Source organism: Phasianus colchicus, chromosome 12 (assembly GCF_987193195.1).
Source record: "Phasianus colchicus chromosome 12, bPhaCol1.hap1.1, whole genome shotgun sequence".
In the NCBI taxonomy this organism is placed as follows: domain Eukaryota; kingdom Metazoa; phylum Chordata; class Aves; order Galliformes; family Phasianidae; genus Phasianus; species Phasianus colchicus.
Window position 1 is genome coordinate 1,101,400 of NC_143447.1, and position 16,502 is coordinate 1,117,901.

The window sequence follows — 16,502 nt, forward strand, 5'->3', positions numbered from 1 at the left end:
CTCACCACTCTGCCCCCCACACCTTAGATATTTATAGACCTGGATCAGGTCTCCTCTCAGTCTTCTCTTCTCAAGGCTAAACAGACCCAGCTCACTCAGCCTTTCTTCATAGGGGAGATGCTCCAGGCCCTTCACCATTTTTGTGGCCCTCCGCTGGACTCTTTCTAAGAGATCCCTGTCTTTTTTGTACTGGGGAGCCCAGAACTGGACATAGTACTCCAGATGAGGCCTTACCAGGGCAGAGAAGAGGTAGAGGATCACCTCCCTCGACCTGCTGGCCACGCTCTTTTTAATGTACCCCAGAATGCCATTGGCCCTCTTGGCCACCAGGGCACGCTGCTGGTTCATGGTCGACCTGTCATCCACCAGGACACCCAGGTCCCTCTCTGCAGAGCTCCTCTCCAGCAGCTCATCCCCCAACATGTACCGGTGCATGCAATTATTCCTAGGTGGATGTTTGTACTGGATCATCTTGGAGGTTTTTTCCAACCTTGGTAAATCGATGATTCTATGATCAGTGCCCTCTGTCCTTTCATCTTATTCAACTCAGTTTCCAAACAATTTCCATTTAAGGTACTCTCTATTCAGACTATGTGTGTTTGTGAGACTCACTGATAAGCTTCAAGCTGTAATTGTAGGATCAGATACTGGAGAGACAGAGGATCGTCTCAAGTCAGCAGCTGATCTTTGCCCCAAAAGGAACATAGCTGAGACTTGGTCTACTCAGGGTCCATCAGGACAACCAGGGCCTTTTCTGACAGGTTGTTTCCCATCAGAGCAGCCCCCAGCATGTCCTGTTGCTGGGGTTGTTCTTCGCCTGCTGCTCTCCTTACTGAAGTTCAGCACTCCTGTAGGCTTTTTGCACTTCGTATATCTGGAAATGGGATTTCAAGTCCAGCTGCTTCATCACCTTCACAGAGATTGAGATCATGCTGACTGACCTGTACTTCAGTGTGTCCTCCTTCTTACCCTTTTTGAATCTAGGAGTTACATGATCCTCCTCCACAGTCTAAGCATTTTTTCCAACCACCACAAACAGATCAAGGATTTTCCAGAGCAACTGATGTCATCTACCTAAACTTGTGCAAACCATTTGATACTGTTCCATGTGACATCCTTGACTCTAAAAGAGACACATGGATGTGACAAATGGACTACTCACTCAGTGGACCAGGAATTGATTGGATGGTGTCTCGCACCAATTTATAGGAGGGAGAGGAGGTTCTTTTAATATTTGTATACCCGGCGTGAGATTAAGAAACAACAGTTCAAATGCTGGTCCAACCAGTTTATTATAAATCCTAATCGGGGAGACAGGAAGGGAAGGAGGGTGATAGAAAAGATAGGAAAGAAGCAAGAATCGTGTAAAGCGGGGATAGTCACCACCAGGATCCGGCAGCAATCCAATTGCATGCTATTTTGAAGGTCTGAGGCAAAAGTAGCAGGGGGGAAGAGCAGCAGCAGCGTGGCCGGCCTTGGGCAGCAAGCAGGTAGCAAGAAGAAGTCGCAGAGCCAATCTGGGAGGAAACAGCAGGACTCAGGTAGCAGGCCCAGGAGAGTCCGTCAGCATGCAGAAATTCCGTAGTGATCTGATGGCAGACACATTTGTTCTTCTTCAGCATCGTGGTAGAGTGCAGAGCAAGTCCAGGAGGGAGAGAGGCAGGTCATGAGGCTTTTCATGCCAGAAACCCCTTCTTCTTCATGAGGAATCTGTTGCCAGAAAACCTAAACCTCATGGTTTAGGTCCCCTTTTTAATCCTTCTTCTGCCAGCGTGGCATTCCTGGGTGCAGCACCTCCTGAGACGGCCATCTTCCTCAAGATAAGTCACACAAAAACCGTTTCACGGCCATTAAGATGCGGCTTCTCTCTCTCTCTCGTTGCCCCTCGCCTTGTCCATCTGTGTCCCTCAGACAAAGGATTTTGCAACCCTTGCCCAGGACTTGTCCATTAGTGTTCCCCAGACAAAGGATTTCTCAACCCTTCCCCAGGACTTGCTTGGACTTGTTCATCTGTCCCCAGCAAGCTTTGAGATAATGATGTAAAAGAATAATCTCTTACAGATGGCTGCACTCAAAGTGTTGTTGTCAACAACTCAATGTCCATGGGAGGACAGCTGATGACTGGTGCTCCTTAGATGGTCAGTACTGACATTGAAACTATTCAACATCCTTGTCAGCAATATGGACATTGGATTTGAGTACACCCCCAGCAAGTTGCCCACGCAATCTGATGAAGTTCAACGAGGCCAAGTGGAAGGTTCTACACATGGGACAGGGCAATTCCAAACTTGAATGTAACCTGGCAAAGACTGGATTGAGAATAGCCCTGAGGAGAGAAATCAGCATTCCTGGAGGGTGAAAAGCTTGACATGAACTGGCAACATGCACAAAAAGTCAACTATATCCTGGGCTGCATTGAAAGAAGTGTAGTTAGCAATCTGAGGAGAAGATTTTGCCCCTCCACTCTGTTTTTATGAGACCCCACCTGGAGTACTTCATCCTGGACAGAGAACTGTTGTAGGGAAGTCTCTGGATTCTCAGGACGCGCTAGAGACATAACAGCACACCAGTGTGGTTAAAAGCTATTAGTCTGCTTTATTGTTAAGCACTACTCTATTTATACATGTTAACAGAGCATTCTGCAAAACACTCTTTAACTGTTCACACAGACGCTTAGCCAATCGGAGCCATGAGATGTTCTTTCTTCTTCTGAAGATAGCCTTGGTTCTTTTCTTGCTCCGCAGCTGCTCCGAGCAGCTCCCCCTGCTCTACAGCTGCTGCTCTGAGCAGTTTTTTCTTACGTTCCCATAAACTGTAGCATAGGAAATATCTGTTAAAGTAGGACCACACAGATCATCATAGGACTGGAGTGCTACTGCTATGAAGAAATGCCAAGAAATTTGGGGTAGTTTAGCCTAGAGAAAAAAAGGCACCAGAAAGCCCTAAGAATGACTTTTCAGTACTCACAGAGAATTTACAGAAACGATGGAGACACAGTCTCTATCAGGGAGTGTAGTGATAGGACAAAGGGGAATGGATTTAAAATAAACAGGATAGATTTGGAACAAACATAAGAAAGAAACACCATACTATGAAGGGTTGTGAGGCACTGGAACAAACTATCCAGAGAAGCACATTCCACATCCTCGGAATCATTCAAGGCCATGTTAAATAGAGGCCCTGTGTAAGCTGATCTCGTGGAAGGCATCCCTGCCCATGGCAGGGGACTTAGAACTAGATCATCCTTAAAGTCCTTTCCAACCCAATCTATTCTAGCAATCCAGGAAAAGTGGCCATATAAGTACATCTGCCAGCACCCTTAGCATTAATGGGCTCATTCTGGCAGGGTTCATGGACTTATATACACTCAGTCAGTTTAAGTGCTACCTGGCCTGATCCTCTTCCACCAAACATTTCTCTTCTTTCCTCCAGTATCTACCCCTGCTCCTTGGAGCCTGGGATTCCCAGAGACTGGTCTTGTTAGCAAAGATCAAGTCAAAGAAGACTTTGGCTATCTCAACATTTTCCATGTCCTGTGTCACCCAGAACGATTCAGCAGTGGATCCACATTTTCCCAATTCCGGTTGGATTTTGGCTTTCTGGACCGCATTTCTGCATGTTCAGACAGAGCACAAGTATTTGAAAGACAATCATTTCTAATTATCCCACGCACCTTCATCATGTAAACTGACAGCGAGATGCACAATCATGGAATGCTGTCACAGGTTATCCTTAGATATAAGTCCGTGATAGGGGGCACAGGCACTGGGAAGAAGAGAGGAAAAAAAAGGTATGGACGGTTTGCCGCAACCCGGCCGGCCCCGGGCCACATGCAACCCGGCCGACCCCGGGCCACATGCGCTCCGGGAGAGGGGGAAGGGCAGAGAGCTAGCAGATAGTTTTAACAAAAAGAAAACAGAACGGCAACGATCTGAGGAGGAAGGGTAATTTACTGAATCTAACTAAATAAAGAGCAGAGAGCTAGCAGATAGTTTTAACAAAAAGAAAACAGAACAGCAACGATCTGAGGAGGAAGGGTAATTTACTGAATCTAACTAAATCAAACAGAACGAGAGAGACAAGAGTATCAAAAAATGAGAGTCAAACCACGATAGTGCGAGGGAAAGCACGCGCTTTCTCCGCGGCGGGCTGAGACGGCTGAGCCGGGCCAGACGGGGAGAAGCAGCCGCTCCGGGTCCCGTCCGCAGCTCCACCCCACTGCTCCTCCGGGGATGCCGCCCCCTCTCCTCCCATCGGGATGCTCAAAGAGTCCACAACAGTAAACGGAACCAGAACTCGTTAACTCCCACTGGTCCACATGATGTTCTGATGTGGAATACTGACAACAGAAAAATCACAAAACCACAACAACTGCATACCACGTGCACACACATACCACAAACTGGGGGGATGCTCTGAAGAGGCAGGCAGAGACTAAGAACACTTGGGGCTCAAGGGATGTTGGCGCTCATTCGAGTTAGAGAGCTCTCACAGTTTCTTGTAGCATCAGAATAGTTCTCCAAATAGTTCTGCTTTATTGTGTTCAACATACATCTTATATTCCATTCACTTACAAGCTAGAAATTCCTGTCCCTCTAATCAGTTAATTGGCCTAGCTTCTCCCAAAACACAATAATAAAGGATGAAAGGTTTCTTAAGTGTGATAGTGTTAACAATGCATACAAACAGAACCTCCTGTTTACCCTTAGACACAAACAGATACTATTTGCTCTCTGTCTTACACTCCGGACTCCCAAGGTTTCACAGTGATAGGGTCTATCAAGGAGTCTGATAAACTCTTTGCTGACTTGCTCACAGTTACATCTTCCCCCCACAAGGGGACAATGAAGGAGTGGTTCTTCACAACCTCTGCAAAGGAAGCTGAATTATCTCAAAAGAAACCAGAGGGCTCATTTGCTGTAGACAAGCTGCCTTCTCAGGTAACAGCTACTATCAGTTGCCTAACTGTCTGTCACTGGCTTAAAGAAGTGCAGACCTAGAGCAGGACAAAATTAACTTCAGGTATATCTTACTGAGAAAGAAACTAAGCTTGTTTGTTAGGATGGAAGATAGTCTCTCTCACCCCAGAATTAGGTCAAGTACCTTAAGAGCTGGATGAACTGCATGAGTTATGTCCAGCCACAGAGCTGCAGTCTCTGGTACATCAGGAACACTAAGAACTTCTGCTGAGGATCATTCTAGATAGATGCTGCTCTGACAATATCAGGCACCTTCACAAAGCAGTTTACATCTGCCGTAAGCGTATGAATGGCCCAGTACTTCTCTTTTATGCCAATATCCTTAGTGAGAGAGGACTCAATCCCTGCTGCTCTGCACTCTCTCCTATTCCTAGAGAAATAAACAACTTCTGCCTGACCTCAACCCCTTAAGCAGATTGCTCCTTCAAGGAACTGGGGCACGTGAAGAGCCCACCCTGCAGCAGGTTTATGCTAAAGGACCCACGCTGAAGCACTGAGAGGAGCGACAGAGAGGAGCCGTTATGAACTGACCACAGTCGCCATTCCCCATCCTGTGTCACCTGGAGCAAGTGAAGCTGTGAATGAAGGAGTGAAGTTGGGCCCAGGAAAAAGGAAAGGGTGGGAGAAAGGTATTTTGGCTTTGTTTCTCACCATCCAGCCTATTTTAATTGGCAATAAATTAAACTAATTTTACCCAAGTGAAGTAAGCTTTACCCATTACAGCAATTGGTAGGTGATCTCCCTGTCCTTACCTTGACCCATGAGCTTTCTCAGCTTATTTACTCCCCCTGACCTGTTGGGAAGGGGCAGTGAGAGATTGGCTGCATAGGACTCCAGTAGCAGTCCAAAGTCTAACTACCACACAAAGCACTTTGTTTTGCTCTTGCACAACTTCTGCTTTACCTAGTAAACTGTCTTTATCTCAACCCATGAGATCTCGCATTTTCACCTTTCGCCTTCTTTTCCCCATCTCACCTGGGGAGAGTGCGCAAGTGGCTGTGTGGTACATAAATGTCTGCCAGGGTTAAACCACAAGACATGTTTATATAAACCAGGGATTTAAAAGAGAACACTTAATACATGTTTTCATCCTAATAGCATACCTCTGTCTGGAGACCTGAGCCTTCAGGGAGCACAGGAAAATTCAAATACCTCTTCCCTTTATCCGTAGCAGCCCTTAAAATCAGGGAGAAGATACTGTGTCTTGCAGAGGAAAACTAATTTCATTTTTCCTCTGTATTGATAATTTTTCTTCCATTGTGTCTTTGGAATTATTATCCCAACTGGAGAGAGAGAGAGAATTCAACCCATTTTGGAATCCTAAGGTAATATTTCAATTTCTGTTCTTCATTGCTGGTTGGCTTCTAAGGAAAACAAAACATAAGTGGTTTATAAGGTTTATTTCTCTAATTGGAGCCCGGAGTTGCTGATAAGATATCCAAAAGGAATCTATCCAACCTACCCTTATGCACTAGCAGTACAGATTTTTATATCTGAATCACCTGGTCGACTAAGAGAAATAAATTCTCTCTCACTTGAGTAGCTTGTCTTATTTTAAATGTCTATGGTAGAGGAAGATTAATCACACTGACTAAATGCTTATTTCTTCTTTCTGTTGTTTACAAAAAAAAAAAAAAAAATGGTCATAACTGGAGCAGCCTATTTTACAGATTAATATACTGAATGAATATAATGAATCACAGTGTCTCTCTAACTCATCTACGTATTTTCTCTTTCACCACTGTGAAATAAAAGTGAAAAATGAGCTCAGAAACTCTGAGAACCCAAAGACTCCAAAACTGTAAGCTATTTTATGACTTTTAGTGACACAGTTTCATTGCTGTTTAGGTAATAAGAGCTTTTCTTCACCTGCAGGTTGAAGCCAAATTCCCACTGTACATACATATATCTTCATAATACACTAAGCCCTTTGTTTTTCATTAGACATTTGGAATTCTTGACACACTTGCGCATTGTCCTGTAGAATAATAGCTAATTCTTAGTTTTGTTACAGCGAAGCTGATGTTCAGATCCTCCCTGCCAGATTATCTCACTCCAAATGGTATAAGTACAGAAGAGAAATACATATACATATTCTGTTATTGCGTCTGTCTCTCTCAAATATCAGCCAAGCAGACTTTGGCTGAAACACCAGGATGTTTCCCAGACAAATAAACTCACTGACAGATCTGACGAGATGATTTAGTCCCAAGAAAATGGCAGCAAGGAGCAGATTCAGGTGACCACATTATGTAGACTGCTGTCTGCATCTTCTTACTTCTGAGCTTACTTCAAGTTAAAATTCAGGATATGGATTTTATATCGTTTGATGAAAAAGTGTAAGCATGTGAATATTTGTATGGATTTAAGCTTGGTTAGATTTGTTCTGTACTTTTGCAGGTAGAGTTGACAATGAAAATAATAGTCAGGTCATCGTTGCTTGAGTCAAGTTAGTAGGTGGAAACTCACAAAGATAGACGTATCACCTAGCTTTGAGAACCAAGCATGAAGTGAATTTCACTTAATTCCAGATATCCAACTGTTTGTTCACTATGTCTTGAATTTCATGATAAGTGATACCATCAATCCAAGCATCTTTGGACATTCATCTTAGGAATTGTGTTTCTGCATTGTGCCGTATTTCTCCTTGTTAAATACAAATTGTTTCTAGGTCACCTAGCTCGCATCCAGGTGACTATAAATATTTAGACACTGAAGTTAACTGAGAGACATCCAGCCAACTGAAACTGAAATTCTTCTGGCTGACCACAAATCTCACTCATTTGATAACATAAGCTGAACTTTGGAGGTATCTACTTCTTTCTGTAGAACGTAAGCACAGAACGGTTATTGGAAGTTTGTAGGTTTATCTTTTTTGCACCTAAGTTACAGGTGATTCTCAGCCTGTGACCGTAAGGATGTTCTTGTGCAGGTTCCCCAGCAGAGATCTTTTATTCAAAGGTCACAGTCATATCCAATCTTAAGCCTCATCTCATGTTTTATGCCCGGTATTACTTGCAGCTGTAAGTACTTCTGAGACCTTCTGAGGTCTGTCCCAAGCTACTAATCCGTTTGTAGTGTGTGGTTTTTTTGTTGTTTTTTTTTTTCTCTTTTAGGATGAGAATTCTTGAAGAAACAAAGCCTGGAAACCAAACCACCGTTACTCACTTCTTACTTTGGGGGTTTGGCCTACGTGGCAAGATGCACCTCCTATTTTCCATAGTGATTTCTGTCACATTCCTGGTCACCATGATAGGTAACTCTCTAATTGTGGTGATCACAGTCATTGACTCTGCCCCGCATACTCCCATGTACTACTTCCTAAAGAATCTCGCCTTGACAGAGATCTGCTACAGCTTGAGTATTGTCCCCAGGATGCTCTTGATTCTGCTGGGGGAGAGAAAAATTATTTCCTTCCCAGCTTGTGCCTTGCAACTCAGTTGTGCTATACTTTTTGTCATGTGTGAGTGCTTTCTCTTAGGTGTAATGGCTTATGACCGACAAGTGGCAATATGCCACCCACTGCATTATGGCACCATGATGAACAGGGACCTCTGCTTCAAGATGGCTGTTGGGTCTTGGCTCTCTGGGATACCAGTTGCTCTGGTCTTCCCCACATGGCTGTTTACTCTGCCCTTCTGTGGGAGAAACAAGGTGGATCATTTCTTTTGTGATGTTTCTCCCGTGTTGAAGCTGGTGTGTGCAGACACAGCTTTGTTTGAACTACTGATTTTTATTTCTACAGTCATAATAGTGATGATCCCCTTTTCACTGATCATTATTTCTTACCTTCTCATTATTCATGCTGTTCTTCAGATACCCTCAGCCATGGGCCAGAGGCAGGCCTTTTCCACATGTACAGCTCACCTGGTGGTAGTAACTCTTTTCTACAGCACAGCAGGCATCATTCACTTGCGTCCTAGGTCCAGCCTCTCAAGCAATATGAAGAAAATGGTTTCCCTCTCTTACACAGTTGTTACGCCTATGATCAACCCCTTCATCTACAGCTTGAGGAATCAGAAGGTCAAGCAAAGCCTGAGGAAATGCATCAACAAGAGGCTGCTTGGGAAGCAGATGATCTTTTCTCTGTCCAGCTCATGAGTTCCTCATAGCTGCACAGGAAATAAGTGTTACCCTACTGAATAATTTTAAGAGGTATTTCTGAAAGAAGTTAAGTGCCTTTCAAAAAGATGTGTTATTTTAGCAATCCTTTGCTGTTACGTCCATACAATATCAGGCCCTTTTTACTGAGCGTATAAGAATAAATTATTGTGATTTTACCTCTGGCCTTGCAAGCAACTAAGTAAATCTGAAAAAGTAGGGGAATATTTGAAAAGTCAGCATCTTTGTTGTAATATTTGATTCATCCCCCATCATAAGTGGTGTACATAACTGGTAACTTATGTACCAAGATAGGAAAAGTCTCTAGCAATGACACCTGTTGTCCCAGTGGATATAGCATTTACTTTGTTCTTGCGGGTGGCCCAGACAAACTAAAAGAAATCACTGTCCAAAGGAGGACTTTCCAGACGTGTTGTCTATAAGAGATCTAAATAACAAGCTTAGATTTTGAGTAAAAGCCAGGTCCAGATCCTATCACTAAAGTAGTCTTCCAGAACTCACAACTTCATCTCTTCTCTGCTTCCTGACACCTGCTCTCAGCCCCTTCCAACAGACAGCTGAATGAACCATAAACAGATAAAAATCTGTTCATTTCTGTTTCAGATTTAGTCATCAAAGCACCTGATATAATCCTCTGTATGGAGGAAAGCTGTCATTTCTAGTCAAATTTCATCCTTGCACAGATGCCACAGAGAGTTCAAATGAGTTTCGGAAAGCAAACGGTATCCTGGGCTCCATCAGAAGAGGGGTGGCCAAAAGGGACAGGGAGGTGATTGTCCCCCTCTACTTTGCTCTTGTGAGGCCCCATCTGGAGTACTGCGCCCAGGTCTGAAGTCTCCAGTACAAGAAAGACTTGGAGATGTTGGAGAGAGTCCAGAGGAGAGCCACAAAGATGATCAGGGGCCTTGAGCACCTCCCCTACGAAGACAGGCTGAAGGAGCTGGGCTTGTTCAGCCTGGAGAAAAGAAGGCTGCAGGGTGACCTCATTGCAGCCTTTCAGTACCTAAAGAGAGCCTACAAACAGGAGGGGAACCAACTCTTTAAAAGGGTAGATAACTGCAGGACAAGGGGAAACGGTTTTAAGTTGAGGGAGGGGAGATTTAGGTTGGACATCAGGGGGAAGTTCTTTACTATGAGAATGGTGAAGTGCAGGAACAGCTGCCCAGAGAGGTTCTGGATGCCCTGTCCAGGGAGGTGCTCAAGGCCAGATTGGAAGGGACCCTGGGCAGCCTGGTCTAATATTAAATGGGGAGGTTCGTGGCACTACATGTGGCAGGGGGTTGGAGATTCGTTATCCTTGAGGTCCCTTCCAACCCTGGCCATTCTGTGATTCTGTAATTCATTCTGTGAGTTGCATACCAGAAGTTCCCATTTCTGTTTATTGTTCTGTAGAGTCCTGGTGACTGATTTCAATGCAAAAATATCTCACTTTGATACTCCCTACACATGCTACATGAAGACCTGTGAGTTTTTTTATATTGTCTTTGAGGGAAATTCACCCTGCTTGTACTTGGCATGTCTCAGAGAAAAAGAAGTAAACTGCTCTCCCAGCTACAGGTGGAACAGGAGTGCTGAGCTTAGACCAAGCTTCTAGATAGTAAATATCTCAATTACATCAGAGAATTCTTCTCCAATCTAGTTATATCCAAGAAAAATATCTGTAACTTCAGATACCGCAGTCCTCAGTGCTGATGTTCAGTCATGGTACCTGTGACATGGGCTTATATATATTGAATACATATAATGTGTCAGGGGGATTCGGTGTGGAGCCAAGAGTTGGACTCAGTGATCCTTGTGGCTCCCTTCCAACATGGGATGTTCTGTGATTCTATGATATGATACTTGTTGCCTGAGCTTGCCATCGGGTCTCTACAGCCAATCTTAGTGCAAATTATTCCTTAGAAGAGCAGGAAGACTTTCCTTCTGAAGCACGGAGAACCTCTGAAATAACTTGCTGGGAATTTTAGAGCAGCAAACTCCAGATTAACTACTTGTTGATGTAGCCTCTCCTTCAAAATAAATGTGAACAAACATACTTGAAGTCACCCCACCGGATTCTCCTCTCAGCTCAAGCAAGTCATTTTAGCCTTATATTAACCCTTAGGCCAGATGAAGAAAGCAAGAAGAAGAAAATACTTCTGACCTTTGGAAATATCGAGAAAACCTCCACTTTCAACTAGCTACACTACAAGCTCCCAGAAGTTCCCTCATATGGGTTACAACTGCAGCCATGCTAGAGAAAGCAGCTTGGCAATACCATACAGGGTTACGTCCTCTATCCAACTGCTTCTACTTGTCTCTCTTGTCAATCCAAACGATTCCACGTTTGGGGGCTATGATCGGATGCAACAAACATTTTGGCTTCCTAAATGGTTCACATCCATTTAACTTCTTTCAAATTAACCTCTTATTTAAAATATAGTTATTGACTCGCTTCTAAAAGAAAATTGGCTTGGAAATGTAAAATATACAAAAGCGATAAACATCAATATATTTCCTGAACTTTAAGTTTTAATTTTGCTGTCCAGAATGATTTTCTAAAATTGGCCAGAATCTTGCAAATATTCCCCATGCTTCTCTATTTCTTTGTTAAAAAAAAGACCATGCATGCATGGTACGCATTTGTATTCTTAATAATTTCTCTGCATAAATATCCATTAAATTTTCTTCTACCTTTTTCTCCATTCATACAAATGCTTACTTCCTGTCTGACGACCTACCAAACATTTTTTCTATCAGCTTGATATTTGTACTATCTCATATTTGTCTGTTTAATTCTGGGACAAGGATCATCTGTAATTCCCATCTCTGATCTCTCTGTCATATGGTGGCGCTCGTATCTACGTATTGGTTCATGTGTCTTCTGATCGCATGCCCGTCTCTAGCAATGCAGCCTGGGTTCATTGTGTTGGTGTCTCTTGCAGTCAGCGTTCCAAAGCACTATTCAGTTTCTGAGTAATCTTATACTTAAGCATGAGTTTTGGTAGCATTGTCTCTCCTATGGAAGGAGATGTCAGCAGGGGCATTACTGAGAGCTTCATGCTCCGGAGAAACCGCTGAAAACATGCAGTCCACAAGATACTTCACCTCAAAGGTAATATTCAGTTTATGTTGCTAGCATCAGCCTCCACCAGAAACGGACAGTTAATAAGGTCACTTGGAACTCATTCAATTTAAATACAAAACAAGAAGTACTGTGCTGCAACATGTGCTTATTAAAAGCCTTAAGTCTAGCAACACTTTTCCTGAGAGAAGATTTCACCTGTCAACTCCCTCATGACTGTGCAGAAAATTAGCAACAACAAATAAAAATTAAAAAAGAAAAAAAAATTAGAAAAATCTTGTTATACATTGCTTGGTCTAACGAGCCTAACAAGGTTGAAATTATAGTGCAAAGGGCAAACTCAGAGTTGAAGTTTCCTGGTGTTTTAATGGGGCCTTCTGAGACTATTAGACATGGAGCTGTTGCAGGAGATCTAAGTGGTCCTCTGGAGAGGAGCTGATTAGAAGTAGAAAATGAGAGCATGTTTAGAGGCAAAGAAAAGAAGAAACAAAAAAAAGGGGTAAGGTGCTGATGCCCAGCATTACCTTTGCAGCCCTCGCCTGAATGAAGTTTCTTTATGGTCAGCATAGAGCATACAGAACACACACTCTCTGCACATGTACATCTCTGGGAGGAGGCAGAGGAGGACAGCCAAGCTGCCTGAGCAAAGGTCCCCTCCTGCTCTCCTTGCTGCTGCAGCCAAAACTAGCCAAGACTCTGTTAAAGGGACAGACCTCCCTGTCACAGTACAACTCTACAGTATCTTCCCTTTGAGAACAACCTCTGTGACTACTGTCCCATAACTGCCGTGTACATCGTTGGTATCAGCCTGGCCTACACATCACTGCTGTCCCAGCCTTGGGGCTACTCTCATCCCCTGTGCTCATAAGCCTCATACACTGCCGCTCAGTCCTGAAACACAGCCCTTAACCTCAGTTTTCATGATAAAACCTCTACCTTAGCCCGTAGGCCGCCAGCAGCCCAGCCTCACAGAGGCAGTACCCAACTTTTCCATGTGGAATCTCCTGCCCTCGACTAGATCCCCACCAGATGCCATTATTTTAGTGCTGCTTCACAGACTGCTCTTGCAGCTCCTGAACTTCCACTTGCCACAAACTCTTCCCCTGGCTTTCTGGGAGTGGATGGCTGAAGAGCATCTTCTCCTAGGTGATGTGATATTTCTCCATCTGTAGTCCCAGCCCTGCCCTTCAGCTCCACTCAGTGGATATACGATCTCCCATTCTCAGCATCATACCCTCTTCCCCATCCCAAAACCTCAACCAGTTCCCTGAAATACCACCCCCCAAAGTCCACCCACCTCAGCAGTGCACAGTTCACCCACTGCCTTCACTGAACTGACTCCAGTAGCTGGCGCTACTCCGTACGGCAGCTAGCAGCTCCCTGTGGTGGCCTGCAGCTCTTTACGGTGACCTGCAACTCCCTCATGGCAGCTGCAGCTCCTCATAGGGGCAGCACTGATCTCTGCTCTGTGCTGACCATGACAGGATGCACAGCAGCAGCATGGAGCTTGCGTCAGGGAGGGTCGGGGTGGACATGAGGAAAAGGCTGGGATGGCGTGTGGGAGACACGTCTGAGGCACCGCACTGACTCCTGAATTCCTGTAAGAGGCTTAATTCAACACAGGACATTTTCTCTTCTTGTGGCTTTTGACTTCCAAGTCACCTAAATAAGGAGGAAGGGTGACAAATATGCTTTCAGTTCATTCAACATTATTTTTTAGATAGTTTTCATCTTGGTTTCCCAGGATGTTGGTCTGTTTTGTGTGTGCGTGTGTGCGTGTGTTTTTAATAGGCCAATTTGAGCTTAATCAGAAACATCTAGGTGTGTATTTATTTTTTTCCAAATAACTACTCGTCTCTCCTTGTGACTAGGTAAATCACCAGATCAGTACCACGTGCTTGCTGTAGGAATGACCTCCAATAGTTCATATCTCTCTAGCCCAGCCTCAGAAAGTCACAGAAACCATAACTCTTGCTATGACATCTGTATTCACCCGCACAAGTCTGGGTTGCTCCCACCAGGGCTTCTCTAACTTCTTTATTCCTTAAGGTGTAGATAAGTGGATTCACCATTAGAGTTACCCCAGTGAAGAAAATAGAGAGTAACTTTTTAAAAGCTTTGCAACTGTAAGTTTGTGGTACAGAATGTGTAAAATGGTCTGGTCACATGAAAGGAATACAGGAATGCTGTCAGGGCATGCAAGGATGCGGCGAGGAAGGCTATGCCCGCTTGGAATTAAATCTGTCAGGAGAGGTCAAGGAAAACAAGAAGAACTTCTTTAAGTGTATGAACTGCAAAAAGATGACCAGGGACTGATGTTGATTGAGTTGAGTGTCCTGATGACAGAGGATTCTCAGAAGACAGAATTACTGAATGCCTTCTTTTCCCCAGTCTGTACTGCTAACACTGCCCCTCAGCAATCCCAGATACTGGACTTAAAGAGAGAATCCGGAGAAAAGAAGACTTCGCCGTACTTAAGGAGGTTCTGGTCAGAGATCATCTAGGCAAACCAGATGCACACAAACCCATGAATTTCAATGGGATACACCCACAAGTGCTGAGGGAGCTGGCAGAAGTGATTGCCAAACCACCAAATGATGGAAATCATTTTTTGGAAAGGTCATGGAGAGTCTTCGGGTAACAAGTCTTCAGGTTAACAAGAGAGTTACCTGAAGACTTGAAGAAAGCCAATGTTACTCCAGTCTTCAAAAATGGCAAGAAGTTGGGCCCAGGTAACTACAGACCGATCAGAGTCACCTTTGTCTCTGGAAGGTAAAGAAGTTTGTTGATTCTGGATGCTTATCTCCAAGCTCCTGGAAGAAAAGGTTATCAGGAATAGTTAATCTGGACTCACCAAGAGGACATAATGCTTGACCAGTCTGGTGGTCTCCTATTTGTTGGAGTACATCCAGAGGAGGGCCACAAAAACATTCCAAGGGACAGAACATCTCCCCTACGAGGACAGGCTGAGAGACCTGGGGCTCTTCGGCCTGGAGGAGGCTCCAAGGAAGCCTGATGGCAGCCCTTCAGTATCTAAAGGGGAGCTATAAGAAAGAAGGGGACAGACTCTTTAGCAAGGTCTGTTGTGAGAGGACAAGGAGAAATGGTTTCCAGCTAGAACAAGAAACATTTAGATTGGGCGTGAGGAAAAAGTTCTTCACAGTAAGGGTAGTGAAGGACTGGAACAAGTTGCCCAGAGATGGGCTGGAAGACCCGTCCCTGGAGGTATTCAAGATCAGGATAGACAAGACTGAGCAACCTGATATGGCTGTAGATGTTTCAGTCCATTGCAGGGGAGTTGGATTACATAATCTTTAAGGGATTTTTCCAACTCAAATAATTATATGATTCTAAGATTCTCATGACCAGCTGGATAGCTGATGTTCGAGCAGTGGAGGCTGTCTACCTTGATATCAGCAAAACTTTTGACACTGTCCCCCATGACATCTTGAGAGCTGAGCTTAGAAAGTGTGGGACAAAGGAGTGGACAGTGAGGTGAATTGAGAATTGGATGACTGGCAGAGCTCAGAGGGCCGTGATCACTGGTACAGAGTCTAGTTAGAGGCCTGAGGGAGGTGATCCTCCCCCTCTGCATGTCCTGGTGAGACCACATATGGAGTAATGTGTCTGCTTCTGGGCTCCTCAGTGCAAGAGAGACAGGGAACTACTCGAGAGCGTTCAGCAGAGGGCTACAAAGATTATTAGGGGCCTGTAGCATCTCCCTAACGAGGAAAGGCTGAGAGACCATGTTTGGACTGGAGAAGACTGAGATGGAGAGGCAGATACCTAAAGGGTAAGTGTCAAGAGCACAAGATGGTGCCCAGTGACAGGGTAGGGGGAACAGGCTCAAACTGCAACACAGGAAGTTCCATCTGAACATTAGGAAAAACTTCTTTCTTTGGAGGGTCACAGAGGACTGGAACACGCTGCCCAGATAGGCTGAGCAGTCTCCTCCTCTGGTGATATTCATAACCCACCTGCAAACTTCTCTCAAGAACCTTCTGAAGTAGGGGGGTTGGTCATGGCTGTTCGGTCTTTTCGTTTGCGTGGGCTGCACCGAGTAAAGAGGAACTGTCTTGGGCTACATATAATATTTACAATATATTTCATGTTCATATTCTGGATTGCTTTGATTACACTTCCATCTAGTGGTGTTTGCGTGGTACAATTTCTACGTTTTGAGGACTTCTCTTTTTTGTTGTAGGTTCTGTGTTTCCACATATTCTTATCTTTTTTTTCTTTTCACAGCTTAACTGGTAGATGCATGGCTGTGCTTGCCTCCCCATTATTGCAACCATCTTTCAGGCATCTCCACAAAGATAACTGAAAAACTGTCA

At 44.3% G+C, this 16,502-nt stretch overlaps 1 protein-coding gene and 1 long non-coding RNA gene across 2 annotated transcripts; one reads left to right on the top strand and one right to left on the bottom strand.

Moving 5' to 3' along the window:
* Window positions 1-2,527: 2,527 nt before the first annotated feature.
* Window positions 2,528-4,332, bottom strand: LOC149916227 (uncharacterized). The gene is made up of 3 exons (XR_016470515.1): window positions 4,108-4,332; window positions 3,674-3,765; window positions 2,528-2,812 (listed from the first exon to the last, which is right to left on the bottom strand). It is a non-coding gene; the product is annotated as an uncharacterized LOC149916227 (long non-coding RNA).
* A 3,764-nt stretch (window positions 4,333-8,096) lies between these two features.
* Window positions 8,097-9,080, top strand: LOC116225555 (olfactory receptor 10A7-like). The gene has a single exon (XM_031588011.1). It carries the CDS (start codon window positions 8,097-8,099, stop codon window positions 9,078-9,080), a length of 984 nt encoding a protein of 327 aa, XP_031443871.1.
* Window positions 9,081-16,502: the final 7,422 nt, after the last annotated feature.